Source organism: Ascaphus truei, chromosome 1 (assembly GCF_040206685.1).
Source record: "Ascaphus truei isolate aAscTru1 chromosome 1, aAscTru1.hap1, whole genome shotgun sequence".
Classification (NCBI taxonomy): domain Eukaryota; kingdom Metazoa; phylum Chordata; class Amphibia; order Anura; family Ascaphidae; genus Ascaphus; species Ascaphus truei.
The window spans coordinates 85,305,379-85,323,056 of NC_134483.1; the positions used below are offsets into that span (position 1 = coordinate 85,305,379).

At 44.3% G+C, this 17,678-nt stretch overlaps 1 protein-coding gene across 1 annotated transcript in view; it reads left to right on the forward strand.

Annotated features, from left to right (window-relative positions):
* The window catches only part of ARSB (arylsulfatase B), a 215,693-nt gene that overhangs the window by 128,496 nt on the left and 69,519 nt on the right, over positions 1 to 17,678 (forward strand). The window contains exon 6 of the mRNA XM_075590886.1: positions 3,568 to 3,638. Coding sequence (XP_075447001.1) covers positions 3,568 to 3,638 — 71 coding nt within the window. The remainder of the gene's footprint in view (positions 1 to 3,567; positions 3,639 to 17,678) is intronic.

A 17,678-nucleotide genomic window follows, 5' to 3' on the forward strand; every position in this document is an offset into this window, starting at 1 on the left:
TGATAGGGACGGCTGCGGCCCCGAATCAAGCGGTTCGCAAGGGCGCACGAGGAGTCCGGGAGGTCTGGAAAAGCAGCAGCACATGGCAGATCTAGGAGCAGTGGCAGAGGGGGTCCTCCCCTTCCCCATCCCCCCCCTTTTTTTTCTTTCTCCCCTAGTGTGTCTCCCCCTCCCCCCCCTGAGTCTTTGTGTAGTGTGTTTAGTTGGGAATTGAAGTGGCAGTACATACGGCAAATAAGTTAACCCATGTTATACACTGTTTTCTATAACTGCTGTATGAGTGAAAACTGAATAAAACATAAAGTTGAAAAAAAAAAAATACATTAATGCTGCTTCATTACCATAGCAGATAGCCGCAAAGGTAAGGAATGATTGTTTATTTATATGTGTGTTTTACTCATAGTGTAGATGTGCAGAGGGTCTCCGGAGCTGAACCGCTTTGGTTTTAGGTCCGCGGACCCCCTGCTTTCCGAGATACAGGCCCCTTTATGGGGTGCCGGTATCCCTTTGCTTTGTTTACATTCCGTGGTCACGTGATCGGGACATTTAAATGCAGAGGGATACCGGCACCTCATAAAGGGGCCTGTATCTCGGGAAGCAGGGCGTCCCCGGACCTGAAACCAATGCGGTTCAGCTCCGGAGACCACCTGCACATGTACTGCTGCGGCCGAGTTTATTCGAGCATTTGCCCGTTCTCGGCCGCAGCAGTAACCTGGCGCGCGCCGGAGGGTGCCGGGCGCGCGCCAAAGCAGCGGAAGAGCGCCCTCCGATCGGGGCGCTCTCCCTACCGCTGCCGGGTCCGCCGGGTCCCCCGGAACCCCCTGCCGCCGTCCCGCGATCCCTCGGGGAGCCCTGGACGTGCGTGCAGGGGGCGCTGACACCCGATGACGCGTGACCGCGCATCGGTGACACGCGGCACGCCGAGGGAGTGGGGCTAGCAAGCCGGGGCATCCCCCGGCTTGCGGAACTAGCCCTGCTAGGATAAAGTGTGTCGGTAGTGTACACTATGAATAAAATTTGATTTGAAATTTTTTTTATTTTGCCGCTATTGGCAACCCACTTGAATAAGATACCAGAGGGGTTCTCCTTGTGACCTAAATGCCCCTTCCATATGAACTGCAATATGACTGAATTGTTTGACTGTCGCGGATCTCTCTCTGCTGCAGGCACATCTCGGCAGGGGATGGCGTAACGCCTGGTTATCGGCAGACAGACTGTCTCGCCAGCGGCTACTCGGCGTGTTGCTTTCGCAGTGATTCGCCAGGGACTCGGACCTTCCTGTATACTGCGAGGGCAACACGCCAAAATCATGCCGATATTGAACCCCTGCCGAGAATGCTTTTTCGGTGCTTACTGCATCGAGCCCTTAATCTCTATTTTATATCAGTCACTCATCCCCTCCTACCAGAAAGGTGACTTACACCATATTAAACAATGGAATGATGAAAGTCTGAGAATCCAAAGACACTCAAGAATGGGAAGATATTTGAGAATCCATTGCATCTACGTATACCAATAAACACCATAGTCAACAACAATCTCTTATATAGATGGTATCTGAGTAAAATTTATTAAAGATACTCTCCTGTTAGCTTCTGGCGCTGTGATCAAACAGGTTCCCTATTTCATATATGGTGGCAGTAAGTTTTATTAACAAAGTTTTAGGATTGTCATTATCTCCTAAACCTTCGGTAGCACTTTACTTATGCCCATCAAGAACATTGACAATAAGATAATTAAAAATATTATCTCATCTACAAGGTGTGTGCGGTTACGGTGGCGTGGAGTGGTCCAGGTCCAGATTAGTCTAAAGTCATAATTAAAGTCTGGTACATTATGTGCTGTGAAAAAATTACCACTTTTCCAAATTATACAATTGTATATTTTACAGTACTTTAAAATGGGATCATCGGATTGGGAAAATGAGAACCCCTATATTTGATGATTGCATTATAACTTTATAAGATTAGGATTCTCTTTTCTACCACCCGACTCAATCCTCTATATTTAATTTTTAGTTTTTTAATGATTCTTACCTGTATTGGAGTGGGATTTCCCCATGCTGGCCAAACACCACACCAAGGTGTACACTAATTATGCAATTAAGCATGAGCAGGTCATAATAGATCTGAACAACATTGTAACCCCTCCCCTTCTGCTATAATTTATTTTAATTTTCCGTATTCCCTACCTACCCTGTCCCCTCTTTCTGTAGCCTTGTTACATCTGAATAAAATGTAATTACTAAGAAAACCCTGGCAAGACAAATAAGCCTATGTGGTTGCCAAAATAGACCATGCCCGGTTGTTAACACCCAAAGATAAATAAGCTATAGACAGATATGTCTTCTCATTCAGTATAGTTCAGCCATCAAAAGGTAAAATAACTGATGTAAATTATGACATCATGATTGATCATGCAGTAAGTGTGAATAATAAACCATGCTGGATCCCAGAGGCTTATCACAGTAAAATAAACAGTTACATTCCGAAATTTCAATAGTCAATGGTTCATTCAGCAAAATTGTTCATGTAGCCAAATTGTATGGGAAACCACAGTTTTTGCAGTGAGTTCTTGTATTTGAATCGTTTTCAATCTTGGTGTCTACATAGGACACATGTATATATGAGCTGTTCAATTGGGAAAAGCATCATTTGTGTCTACCCTTGACCTGACCCTAGGATATTGGCAGATACCACTGACTGACTCAGACAAAAAGGAAACATGTTTTTCTATTCTGTACCAGAAGATGTGTAAAGCCCTTCGTCTTGGATTGCATGGGTGCCAGAAACATGTCGACACCTAGTGAGCAAATCATGATGCCTGCATTCTAGCACTGACGCTTTACAAAATACTATTGAGAAACCGCAGGGCTCATGCCAGCTCAGTACCTTTAATAAAATCTTGGGAGAAACCTACAGTAGTGAGACTCCAACTTGTAAAAAAAAAATGCAATTAATAATTGGCATGTTACAAATATCACAAGAATGATCAAGTCATCAAGACAGGTACAATGATTCATACACCACCGAGGCGGATTCAGAAAACTTCTAGAACTAAAGAAACTCTTAATTTGAGAATAACTTTATGCAGTGACCTAGTACAAGTGGCTCCAAAGATGTAAAAGGAATGTGAAGATGGCACAAACCTAGTCCTGAGAGTTGCAACAGCTCCTCGTGGAGTTAAAAGGATAACTCTACTAATTGTCTCTGTTGTGATGAGTTCACCCACTTAGAATCCTGATAGTAAACGGATTGTAACTCTACGTTCCCCGTTTTATTTCTCCATGCCCTGCGCAGACATTCCATTTTGAAATAAAACAAGAGAGGCACCTTATGTCATAGCATGCACAGCAGTAGAAATCTCTAAGTCATTGTAGTGCCCAGGTTTTATAGTTTGGTATTTGCATGTTTGAGTTTTTGCAGTTAAAGTAGAAAATATGATTAATGTCTAACTGTCAGATTAGTTATTTCCTAAGGTTATAAAAAAGGAAGCATTCAAATAGAATATGCAATTAGCAGATGCTAGGAGGAAATTAATGTTTTTCAACTATATATTCTGTCCTAGTGAAGGAAGCCCATCCCCCAGAATAGAGCTACTTCATAATATAGACCCGCTCTTTGAGGACACATCTCCATGTGAGTATACTGTAAAACACATTGCATTATTGAACTCCATGTTTCTTTAAACATTTTATTATAACTTCTGAATTAACATGTTATTAAAGACTTCTAAATAAACGTGGTAAACTGTAGCATGGAAATGAAATATAGTGTAGTGAAACCTGTGGATTTTACCAAGCGACTAACAATCCGGAGCCCCATAGTGCTTCTGTATAGTACAGTCTGTCTGTTTCCTGTGGAATATTCCTATAAATAATACGTTATTTCTCATTGTTCCTAATAAACATTTTTTGAGTGGAGTAGATAAACATTACATTTTAAGAGAGTGACATAAGGGATCTGGGACACATCAAATCACAGCTCCTCTCCTTCTGCAGGGTCATCTTTAAAGCAGTTGCATATTAGAAATGCCACATTCTGTTTACCATTTTTATAGCGGCCCAACAAAGAGAAAATGTTTTTACCCAGCTGCATGTTTTTGCTAATCCAATCCCTGACTGGTTGCTTCTCTTTGATGTGCTATTTTTTTAAATCTCTTTCAAGTACTGTACTAGTACGTTCCTTAGTCTGAGGCCCCAGTGTCAGCGCTGCACGCGCGCATGCCAGGCTGGCGGTGCGTGCCGCTGAGATCCCCGGTCTGCGGTGAGCTGCAGGGGGAAAGACTGGGTGTACGGGGGGCGTGGCGTAGGGCATGGCCATGATGTCACCTGGCAGGTTCACCCTCATTGGCTGAACAGCCAGGGGCGTGGCCAGCGCTTTGTTCCGAGCTCTGTCTTCAGAGAAATCTGTTCGCACAACGCGGCGGGCAATGTAGGTAACGGGCCCGGCTCCATTGAGGGGCAGCTCTTGTTCTTGCAGCGCCCGCCATATAGCAGACGCTGCAACAGGAAGCGGGGACATATCCTTACTCTCTTTCCCTCTCTCCAGCAAAAGCCACATCTCCGGGTCTAACTGTCTAATTTCTCTCTCTTGCGCTCTTTTAGACTGTTTGCCACTTGTTCAGCCCTATGAGACTTGGCGATGTATTTAGCGAAATTGAAAAAAACATTTTTTTTTGCACATCTCTATTGGAGAGGCTCTAGTGTGTGCGCAGAACACCTGTGGGACACACACAGATACACCTTCCCACTCACATGTGCGCACTCCTACAGTACAGGTAAAAATGGGCGAATGTTTCAAAGTTCAGCCTGCAAATATTTTGCTGAAGTTTTGTAAATCTTCGCAAACCCACAAGTACTGGTATTTGCCTGTCTGGTTTTGAAGAATCTGTGTGAAAACATGGACATTTGCTATTTCCCCTTTTCACTACAACAATTTTTTATTAGCTCCAACAAAGTTTTAAAATTATTATTTTTTATTTATAAAATGTTTTACCAGCAACTAATACAGTGAGAGTAACCTCTCGTTTTCAAGTATGTCCTGGGAACAGAGTTATGATGACAGATACATGGTTGCCTTAACAGAGGTTAAACATTCAATTTAATATTCGCTTATGTGTTGCGAATTTGAAAGCAAATATAGTATTTTCATTTTATTTTGCATAGTGGAACCTTTTATAAGCAAACACTTTTTTTTTAAAGAGCGCATTGCTCGAACTTTACAGTACATGCATTTGCAGAGACTTGCAGTTGTGAATAAATGCTATTTTTGAGGCAGATTCAAACTTTGGCAAATAATTTGCCTGTCTCTACACACTGGCAATCACTCACCTGTGCATGAACTCACTTTCAAACACTAACCCATTCATGCACAGATTGACACTCACCCATGCAAAACTGTAGAGGGACATCAAGTCTGATTTTGCTGTGCTTAATGTATTTTAATTCCCTGTACTGTATTCTTTGTGAAGCTCTGAGTACACTTTTGGCGCTATATAAATAAAGACATACAATACAATACATACACACCTCACAGGTGCACACTTACACATGGATACAATATATATACACATACCTATTACATATTCATACACACATTCAATGACGTACTCACATAATCAATTAAACATACACTTACAAGCACCTTCTTCATACTGTATGCACACATACACACTTATACATGCACACTCACACAAACACATGCACTCACTTATACTTAAAGACACTCAATTATGCAAAAATGCAAAACACATTTATATATACTGTTGCGGCCCCTTTTATTCTCCTACATCCCCGAATTTTTTCGGGGATGTTTTCCGAATGTCACGCACTTTGCCGCATTCATGGCGAGACAGCGCTAATAGCGCTGATACAATGAAACGCCCGCGGCGCCTAAAAATACCGGAACATGCCGCATCTGCCCGCGGTTTTAAAAGTCGCAATGAAACGGCCGCATGAGGCTGAAGGCGGCTGCCACTGTACTATAAATATATATGTAGCCCTTGTTCCTCCGTACCTGGGAAATAACTACCAGTGCTGCTATTACCTGTCTGGCAACCAGGAGGCCACTGGGAGCCTGGGGTGATTCTGATTAGTCTCGGTGCAGTGCCTCCACCTGCAAGGTATCCCAACGTGGTGGGATAAGCCCCTTACAGGAACAATACCAATAATACACACACATGTATATGATAACAACCTTTCCTAAACACACTATAAGAGTACCCTGTACCACACAGTATAATAGGCCCAGCCCCGTACCACCAATGAGGGTCCCCAAAGTACATAGGGTGCTTGGCACCAATACACTGATGTCATTTTCCCCCAATGTCAGGACCCACCCTAATGTGTAGGAGATAGCACTATCCCGTGAAGTGTTTGTGCACTTAGTTAGGTACCTGCCCGGGGCTCCAGCACTCGAGCAATACAGATTAACAAGGGGATCCGCCTGATCCAACGTTATCGTCGTCCGCGATGGCGTTCGCCTCCACGTGGAGTGAATTCCGGCGTGGATAATATCCCCATAAAGTGTCTCTTACAACAGAGGTGGTCTGGTCCCAGAACACAGTTCGCAATCACCGTGCAGCGTCTCCACTGTGTCCCTGACACTAGACAGTACAATGAGGAAGCGACCCTATCTAAGGGGCCTTCCCTGCAGCAATCACAATCTACTGTGAGTCGGGGCCCAGCTGGGGCAAAAGTTAGGCCTAGTTTCAGAGCCACTGACTCTGAGACACTACCTGCTTGATCCAGCTCCCTCTTCCGACTGGCGTAGTCCCGCAGAGCGCGCCAAATGTATCAGTCTGTTGCAGGGGGATTCCGGGAGTCCTATTGGCTGTTGTGGGACTTGTGTCCCTACTCCCATAGGTTCATGGGAGTTGTAGTTTCCCTGTGGAGCAATGGGTGTAATGGCCGCTGCTTCTTAATGCACTTCTCATGCGCCGGGTGTAGCAAGGTGGCCGAAGCTACTCTGAATACCCTCTGCACATGCACAGCACTTCTAAAATGGCGACGCCCTTCCTGGCGCCCCTTCAAGGTGCCCCGTCGACTGGGTCATCCCTACAACCCTCCTGACTGCCCGGTGAGATCCCGCTTGTACCGGAGGTAAGGAGGGCTAAAAAGGAGGTCCGGGCTACATCTATATATAATATATATATATATATATATATATATATATATATATATATATATATATATATATATATGTAGCACTGTTTCTCCCACCCTCTGGGAGATTTACTATGTGGCTACCATGTGGTGCTGAGGCATACCTGTAGGTTCAGGAAAGCTGAGCTGATCTGCGATGTAGTGGAGATCAGGACAGGCTTTTGATGTCATCTGTAGTTCTTTCCTTTGGTGTTCAGTGCCTCCAGCTTCAAGGGGCTCTGGTACTACCAGAGACAGTCCTCTCTGAAGCACATCTTCCATACACCACATGCACTGACTCAATCCAGGCTGATGTATAATTAACTAAGGGGCTTTATTTTGCAGTCACTGCCTGATGGTCTTTACAGCGGTGCAAGGGTTCAGAGGGTTCCAACCTCTAGATGGTGCTTGACCCTGATAGTATAGGGTCATCTTCCAAGGTCAGATGTTGCCCCAGCCATAAGGCTGAGGGTGAACACGCTCATCCCGCTATGGGAGAGACTCACAGCTCTCTGCTTCCTCTCTCATCCAGAGCACGAACAGGACTCAGCTAAATTTGCATTCCCTCCTAGGAGGAACAAGAAGGGGCGGGCTCATGGTCTATACCTATACCAGATAGGCTTACACAGGCCATGAGTCACCACCTTACTTCTGTCACTCATAAGAGGGGCATGAGGGGAGTCACAAGTTGGGACTTGCATAAAAGGGGGAAAGCCAGGTATAAAGAGGCATACCTTGTTACATGTAGTTCTTTCCTTTGATGTTCAGTGCCTCCAGCTTCAGGGGGCTCTGGTAGTACCAGAGACAGTCCTCTCTGAAGCATATCTTCCATACACCACATGCACTGACTCAATCCAGGCTGGTAATTAACAAAGGGCTTTATTCTTAGCAGTCACTGAATGATGGTATTACAGTGGTGCAAGTGTTCAGAGGGTTCCAACCTCTAGATGGTGCTTGACCTTGATAGTATAGGGTCATCTTCCTTGGTCAGATGTTCCCTCAGCCACAAGGCTGAGGGTGGGCTCGCTTATCCCGCAATGGGAGAGACTCACAGCTCTCTGCTTCCTCTCTCCTCCAGAGCAGGAACATGACTAGGCAAAATTTGCCACTCCCTCCTAGGAGGAACAAGAAGGGGCAGGCTCATGGTCTATACCTATACCAGATAGGCTTACACAGGCCATGAGTCACCACCTTACTTCTGTCACTCATAAGAGGGGCATGAGGCGGTCAACAGATAACCCCTTTCAGCCTGCAGCTAGCAGGACTTACATAACAGGGCGGTGAAAGATAGGCAGAAAAGACATACCCTGTTATATATATAACGGAAATAGCCGTGTTAGTCTAGTTGCAATACTGCAGACTAAATTAGTACTTCAGTATTAGGTGATACCTTTTTTATTTGAACTATATACAGTACATACACATATACACCCCCCCACACACACACACGGTCAATTACACTTACACCTTGCATAACGTATGCACTTGCCATAACACCCTACCCCCCTCTGTCTCTGTAAATTCAGTTCTCCCTACTTAACACTTACAGTAGATTGTAGTCTCTTTGGGGGGCTGAGACTCCTTTTTCTAATGTTACTTTTATGTATGAAGCTCTTATTCCTACTATGTCACGTGCTACTTCTGTAAAGCACTATGTACATAAAGATATACTTACATACACATTTACCTATGCACATACTCGCATGTACAAACCGTTACCTGCAGGTCTTCAGCACCCAAAGAGAATCTGGCCCTCAGGGGAAAACACTGGCAGCTTTACCGGCAAGAAGGAGAAAAGCATGAAACAGCCCTGTATCGAAACGGTCAATGGCTGTGGGTGCCTACCTTCCCCATAATCCTGTGCGAGGTCACGTGATGTTACACGGAGTTGGGCTCCGCCTCATTCACTCTAACACACGATAGCCAGAGCACAGAAAGGGGCAGAGGTGGGGTCCTGCAGCCAATCACAGCTCATTTCAGCTATGTCCTGTTATAAGACATTGGCGGCCGTGCCCGTTCACTTCGACTCAGGCCCCATAAGATGTGGGACCTTAGGTGGCTGCCTATGTTGCCTACCCCTAGGACCGCCTGTGACTCGTGGGGTGAGGGAGGAGGGCACTAACATTGGGAACGTTTCAAAGGTCCAGGTTTGTCTGAAGAGAGTTATCCTAATCTGAAGTTGAATTGAGGAGTTCCTCTCTTTCAACCTTGGGTGGGGTTTGCCCCCACAAAATCCCACAATCTTTCTGAGGTATAGTGTTTTCCCCCTTCTTTAATATTTAATATGACCTCCTAATAGCAGAGCCTATGGGAAGGTCCTACCAAGTTTTAGAAGTGTGTATGCTGGTGAACAACACTGAAATAGAAGCCTAAGCAATCCTAGTTTTACAAAATATATGCAATAAATATAAAACAATTATAATATAATAAAAATATAAAACAATGGGAAAACAATGAGTAAACACAGGACTGAATGGAAGTGAGATGAGATGCATGTGCAATAATATCTAAAGGAATGCTTATTATTTAGAAGTACAATATTTTTCCCAAATTTGGTGTTGTCTTGTAGTTTTGTGATCAGGAATTTAGCCTTTTTTTTTTCTTCGACATTGTAATTAAATAATATATTAAACAATGCAAATTTTCTCAGTTTTGTTGTTTTTAATTAAAAAATATTATTTAGTCACCGCAGGGGGACTTTTCTTTGTCTAGTTCTAATAGTGTTGGTATGTGGTTTTGTTCGTTGTCTTATTGTTTGCTTTTCAGAGCTGAATACAAATTTCTGGTTGAAAAATACAGTAAATGGTTTGTGTCATTGCTTTGGGTTCAAATGTCACATTAAACCGGAAAACATTGGCAGAACACCACCGATTGTTCATCTTTAACTTCTGGGTAAAACCAATGAAAATGCAAATTAAGCATAATTTCGTATGTATGTTTATCTTTATTTATACAACGCCATGCATGTACATAGCGCTTCACAGCAGTAATACACGTGACCTAATAATATAACACATAATGGGAATAAGCACTTAAGACATAGAAGTAACAATGGGCAAAGGTGTCCCTGCCCAGAAGAGCTTACAATCTAAGTGGTAAGTAGGTAGAACGTACAAAGATAGCAGGAAGGTGTTCTGGGATGGGTTCAAGGTCAATGCATAGGAGATGTAAAGTATCAGCCAATGGAGATACCCATATGCTTCATGAGGCTAAGGACCCGCTGCGGTCGGCGGTGCGTGCAGGCCACCAACCCCTTACCTCAAGTCTGGAGGTCCCCGCTGGCTCCTTCGGACGTGGCTGACTGCGTGCTGTGACGCGTCAGCCGGCCGGAGCTGCAAGCTTCTCGTGATCAGAAGCGCTGACGCGTCACGTGGTGCACGAGTCAGCCAATGAGGAGGGAAGGAGGGGAGCGACAGTGAACGGGAGGCGTCCTCCAGCCCTGAAATGGGTCTTGTGGCAGAATGCTATTTAATATGTACTACTGTATGTGACCTAGTGGAGGTCCTGTTATCAGAATGGGGCACATCCACAGCTGAAGAAGAGACTGGTCGAGGTTCTGTATATTGACCCACCATACCTTTCTGTCTGTGTTCTGAGGATCGCACTTGGCCGCGCCTCTCCGACACATTTTGGCCACGCCCCCCGCTCCGAAAAAGGTCAGCTGCAGATCGCGGTGCAGTGACTTGCACGCGCCGCCGGCAAGCAAGGCGGCCGTGCGGTTAGAGAGGTGTTTAAGGTGGGTAGAGATGATGCTAGTTGGATTTTGAGGGCAAGGTCATTCCAGAGGCGTGGGGGAGGCAGTGAGTGAGTTCATATTGAGGTCCACCTTTTTTTTTACTAACCCAGCCACAGGTAGGAGACAAAGGGGAGTAGGGAAACTATAACAAAGTGCACCAATAAACACAAAACTAAAAGTCATATTTTTTTTTCATTAACTCTGAAAAATACTGATTTTTTTAAATGAAATTAAAACACTGGCAAAAAAAATTCTGATTTTACAAAAAATAAACACCGAAAACCCGGAATCCCTATTCATGCAGAACGCAGGGTCACATTGAAGAGAAGCAAAGCTCAGCTCCCTGATAAATAGTGTCAGTGGGTAGGAAGGTACAGTACAGTTCCCATATCTTCACCATATTCATTATTTCTGTCCCAGTGAAATGATAGTGCACAGAACGTTCAAACCTCACCGATCTCATTGCCCTTTGTAGTGACGTACACTGGGAAAATAGACCTGTGAGCTTTCAAAAGATCTGTACCCAATAGCTTAATCTATGACAAACTGTTGCGCTGTTAACCCTTAAGGCGATCCCTGAATGGCACAAGGGCCAGCAATCTAGGGGCCTTTATGACATTCAGGCATGTCGTGGCACTCAATTTTTTAGTGGGAGATCCCATTGGGCATGGAAGTTCAGCCCCCTTCACTTCCGTTTGCTACCCCAGGAGTCTGTTTTTATTTACTTTAAGCGTTCTCTTCTTGCCCTTTCCAACGCTGTTTTTATTTTTAAAATCTGACACTCCATTCAGGACATACAGTATAAGTTTCCTGGTTGCTGTACAGGCATACCCCGCTTTAAGGACACTCACTTTAAGTACACTCGCGAGTAAGTACATATTGCCCAATAGGCAAACGGCAGCTCACGCATGCGCCTGTCATCACGTCCTGAACAGCAATACCGGCTCCCTACCTGTACCGAAGCTGTGCACAAGCGGGGAGACTATAGAGCCTGTTACAAATGCGTTATTTACATCAGTTATGCACGTATATGACGATTGCAGTACAGTACATGCATCGATAAGTGGGAAAAGGTAGTGCTTCACTTTAAGTACATTTTCGCTTTACATACATGCTCCGGTCCCATTGCGTACGTTAATGAGGGGTATGCCTGTATTTCTCTATTTAGAAAGGAAGGAAGAGAATCAGGGCTCCACGGATTTGCTCAACAAACTAATTTATTGCCAATAGACTTAACGTTTTGGCCTCACAGGCCTTTCTCAAAAGCAGAAATGGCATGATGCAAATCCGTGGAGCCCTGATTCTCTTCCTTTCGCTATACCCTGGATTGATACAGAGAATCCTGAACCAGGAGCACCGGTGGTTGTATCTTATTTGATTTTATATAAGTGTGCAGTAATTTATTTTCCCTATTCTATTTAGAAAGAGCCAGGTAGGCGTTATCTTAATGACTAGCCATACATCTTTATCTTCAGATAGTCAACTCAAAGGGAAACTCCTTTGGTATAAATACAAGAATACTTATGTTTGTCTTGTGCACTCTTTGAGGCCCAGACCCCTGTTTGGACTCCCTCACACTTGAAATACTGTATTAAGTTCCCTGAAGATTACAATGAAACTCTCCCCAGTGTCCAGTGCAACCTGCAGGTTACTATTTTATCCACAGGTGTGTGAGATTTAAAAAAAGTCTTTATTTTCAACATTTAACAAACATTGGGGACTTTTTTTTTTTTAATCCGCAGGACATGTTCAGGGGGCAAGATACTAACATTAGGTAAGCATACTGTATATTGGCTAAAGGGGATTGCTGCTTCAGAATGTATTACACCCTATTACAAATGTACACCTCTCCTGGACCAGTACAGCTACAAGAACTTTGAACTGAGTTCTGTCACATATGAAACATCTGTAAAGGTCTCCATCAGAGATGTGTGAACTGGGCCGTTGAGACCGGGGGTGCAACTGGTGCATTTGCACAGGGTGGTACTTTTTTGGGGGCAGCCACAGTGAAGCAAGTGTGAGGAGGTTCCGACGCGCGGGTGATTGGCCCGGGAGGGAGGGTGGGGGGTCCGGGAGCGTGTAGCGGGACGTTCTTTGGGTCAGGAGGGCGAGGGCGCAGGGACGCTGTTTGGGGGCAGCAACAGCAGCCTATGCACAGGGCGGCAAAATGCATAGCGCCAGCCTTGTGCGTGAATGTCTTCAAATGTACTTTGCACGCATTTCTCCAAAATGTAGCATTTTTTGCGAATTATTTCACAAAAGTTTACAGTACTTTGAACTTCTCTAAAATGTAACATCTTCACCAGATAAATGCACAGCATTTTACTAATACCCAGCTAAACCCCGTTATAACGCGCCTCGTTATACCGTGATTCGGTTATAACACGGTTTTCCCGTGGCTCCCGTTTTAAAAAAAAAAAAAAAAAAAAAAAATTTAAAAAAAAAAAAAATTTTTTTTCATTTTTTTTTTGCACACTGCACACACTGCACACACTCACTGCACACACACTGCTCATTGCTCACACTGCCACACTGCACACACACTGCACACTGCACACACACTGCTCATTGCTCACACTGACACACTGCACACACACTGCACACTGCACACACACTGCTCATTGCTCACACTGCACACACTGACACACTGCACACACACTGCACACTGCTCACACTGACACACTGCACACACACTGCACACTGCACACTGCACACTGCACACTGCTCATTGCTCACACTGCACACACTGACACACTGCACACACACTGCACACTGCACACACACTGCTCATTGCTCACACTGCACACACTGACACACTGCACACACACTGCACACTGCACACACACTGCTCATTGGACACACTGCACACACACTGCACACTGCACACACACTGCTCATTGGACACACTGCACACACACTGCACACTGCACACACACTGCTCATTGGACACACTGCACACACACTGCACACTGCACACACACTGCTCATTGCTCACACTGCACACACTGATACACTGCACACACACTCACACACACTTACGCACACTCACACACACTCACACACACCCACGCACACTTACGCACACTCACACACACTCACGCACACTCACAGACACTCACACACACTTACACACACTTACACACACTTAGACACTCACAGACACTCACGCACACTCACAGACACTCTCACACACTTACACACACTTACACACACTTAGACACTCACAGACACTCACACACACTTACACACACACTCAGACACTTACACACACTAACAGACACTTACACACACTCACACCCACATACACACACCCATATACACACACACACTTTCTCTCCCATATATACATACACACACACACTCTCTCACTCTACACAGACGGGGGGTGGGGTCGGAGCAGAGGAAAGGCCGCGACCAGCACCACCACCCGCTCCCCCCCCTCCTCCCGCGCAGGCAGCGGGAGCGCCAGGGACAGCGGTGGGGAGAAGAAACCCCCCGCTACCACCTCCATGCAGGCAGCGGGATCTGAGGTAAGCGGCGACCTGAGGGACATCCCCGCAACCATCTCCTGCCCCGCGGCCTGTCCCGCGGTGACAGGGGGAAGCGGGGACAGGAGGGACATCCCCGCTCCCATCTCCTGCCCCGCGGCCTGTCCCGCGGTGACAGGGGGAAGCGGGGACAGGAGGGACATCCCCGCTCCCATCTCCTGCCCTGCGACCTGTCCCGCGGTGCCTGGGGGAAGCGGGGACAGGAGGGACATCCCCGCTCCCATCTCCTGCCCCGCGGCCTGTCCCGCGGTGACAGGGGGAAGCGGGGAGCGGAGGGACATGCCCGCTCCCATCTCCTGTCCCGCGGGATGAATATGCGCTAAAGCGCGGCGGCCATTTTTTTCTCGCGACCCCGTTAGTAACGCGGTGGTCTTGGGGTGGACCCCGAGACCCGCGTTATAACGGGGTTTAGCTGAGTACATGTCAGTACAAAATAGCCATATGGCCTTGCACATTGACTTTTAATGGTTGGCGCATTATGCGTGGTTCGTGAATTTCAGTAAAAACTTTGCACAGCGTTTATTCTCCATCTTATCCAGGAGCTTCAGATATCTTTAGACATTTACATCCTTTTTTTCTAACGTCTTGGGTTTTATCCCATAGTAATGGGTGTGTAGATAGAGATATAGAGATATACAGCTCAACCCCCTTATAACGCTGGGCTTTGGGTCCAAAGAATCACATTGCGTTCTACGCGTATCGCGTTAGAAATAATGTACAATTGTAGGCATTGCACAATAAAGTATTTACGATACCAATAATAGAATTGGAAAGTATTCATACATATGATAATTGGGAGCCACGCTTGCATCGCGTTATAAGCGGATTCGCGTTGTAACAGATCGTGCTATAACGGGGTTGAGCTGTATATAATCTCCAAAAAAGCAGATACCCGAGTTAGAGTGGATAAAGTACATTTATGTAACAAAACTGATATCAAAGCACGTAGACGCAAACTTTAAGAGAAGTAATAGCACTGTTTTTTGTAATATTCGTCTCATTAAGTGAATATATATTATCCATTCTGACTGGTGTCTGCTTTTCTGAGATCTGCATGTTCTCTTTTAAAGAACCACAGCAGGACAGTGACGTTTGCATGGGCAGTGTAATAAAGCAAATTAAAGTGCCTACAAAATGTACCATCTGACACACAAAGAGAACTACAAATCACAAGGCTTAGAGGGATGAATAAATAAAGAATATGCCTCAAGTAAATAAACTGGAGACACAATCTCTTATGATTTGTCTGTTAGTCCAAACAAAACTATAGAGGGTTATTCCAAAAGATTTATGGCTAAATGTACAAGGAGTTCTTCTTACAGAGTATGACAAAACAGGCCCACACACATGCAGGACTTTTATTACTGACTCACATTAGCCTCTAAATTAAGATGATTGAGTTTACAGGGAACAAAGACACAGGAAAACATAGTTCTTGTCGTAGGACAGCAAATAAAGATATGACTTGTAAGCACATTCCCGTCTCGCACAGGTCTGCAACCCTGCTTTTTACCATTATTTCTTAGCATACTGTGCTTCAACTGCAGCCAGGGATTCTGGGAAACGACATGCAAATCATTCACTGATATGTCTTCATATTAGTCGAATATCTTCGGTATGGCAAGAGCAAGCACTTGGTAAATCTGTAACATGAATATATAAAGATGTGTTGTGCAAGCATCTGTCATACTGATATACCTTGTTTGTTCTTTCTGCACTATGATGGGTGAGTAGCCTGTGCTGGGGGCCCAGGTATTGAACATAAACAGCAGAATCTGCCCACTATTTATTGTTCCCCTTTTAGATAATTAAAATGGTGACTATTTTTAAGATCCCTTAGAATTAAACATTTATATTTCAAAATGTAATAAAAATACAGCAGAACTTTTTGAGAATAGTATTGTGAACTTGTACATTTAAGATATGTGCCATTTGTTTATTTTTTTATTTTATTTCATTTAAGACTTGCAGTTACTTAAAACAGTGGGAGGCGTGTGCGTTTTGCCAGGATGCGTGATGCAATAAAAATCTAGAGGTTTCGCAGTATTCATTAAGAATTCGCTGTGCAGAAAGATCGCTACAACAACCATCTCATTTGCATGCACTTTTCGCATAAAAATGTGTTTTATTTGATGCGATGGGAAATACATACCAGAAAATTTTATTTTTACCCTTTCAACTGGTGGTGATATGTATTCAAGGGGAAATTATATCTGCAAACATATGCACAATATATTGTATGCAGACATATACAGCTATATGCAAAAACTGTTTGGTGGAAATGCTAGATGTGTAAATTGTTACAAGGAAACGCCATTCTTGCAGTTTAATTAATAATATTTAGAAAGACGGGATCCCCGTATGATGCACTCAAGAACCCCCACTAAATGAAAATTAAATATCACTTTTTAATTATTCATTATAATAAAACAATTCAGGAGAGAACAAACATAGATTAGAGGATTAGAGACTGATAGAGCAGCGATTATATGACTAACATGAAATAGCATGCAGTATATCCGTGTGTCGGTGTGTGTATATATATATATATGTATGTGTGTATATATGTGTATATATATATATATATATATATATATATATATATAGAAAAAACAGAATACAATCAGCGCAAATTCCAAACACTTAGTGGGGTTGTAGTAGTAAAAATATTAACTACCCCTTGCCAATCAGTCAAACAGGAGGTGTTATACCTTACAATCTATTCTTGCTTGAATGCAGCCAATTAGGTCTGCGGCTCCACACTTGCCGCAATGGATAATGTAGAGAAGAAATGACCTAGGCGCAAATAAGCCAGGAAAGAAACAAAGAGAAAAATATCATAGGGCAGTATGTCTGTTACTTTCAGAGTTAAGGTGGTAAGGTATACACTTACACTTAAACAGCCAAATATAAGCCTTTAATCCACCACTGGGATTCAGGAACACTGCTGCTGGGATTTCTTTGCTGTTTGCATGGATCTCAGACTCTCCACGACTGCTGCTTGCTTCAGGGGTCACCTTTTCATCTGCAGCTGCGTGTCTCCTTAATATGGGATATAGCTCACCAGGGAGGGGGGGGGGGGGGGGAAGGGGAAGAGGGACAATGGAACAAAAATAGTATAAAACATTTTATTGTAAAAACTATCTAAAAAATAACAAACAGTATCTCACTCACATGGTGTGAAATAATTTCAAGCAGTTGAGAGTTTAAATTGAGTCTCTCACACTCGTAGAGTAAGCTGTCCGGTCCA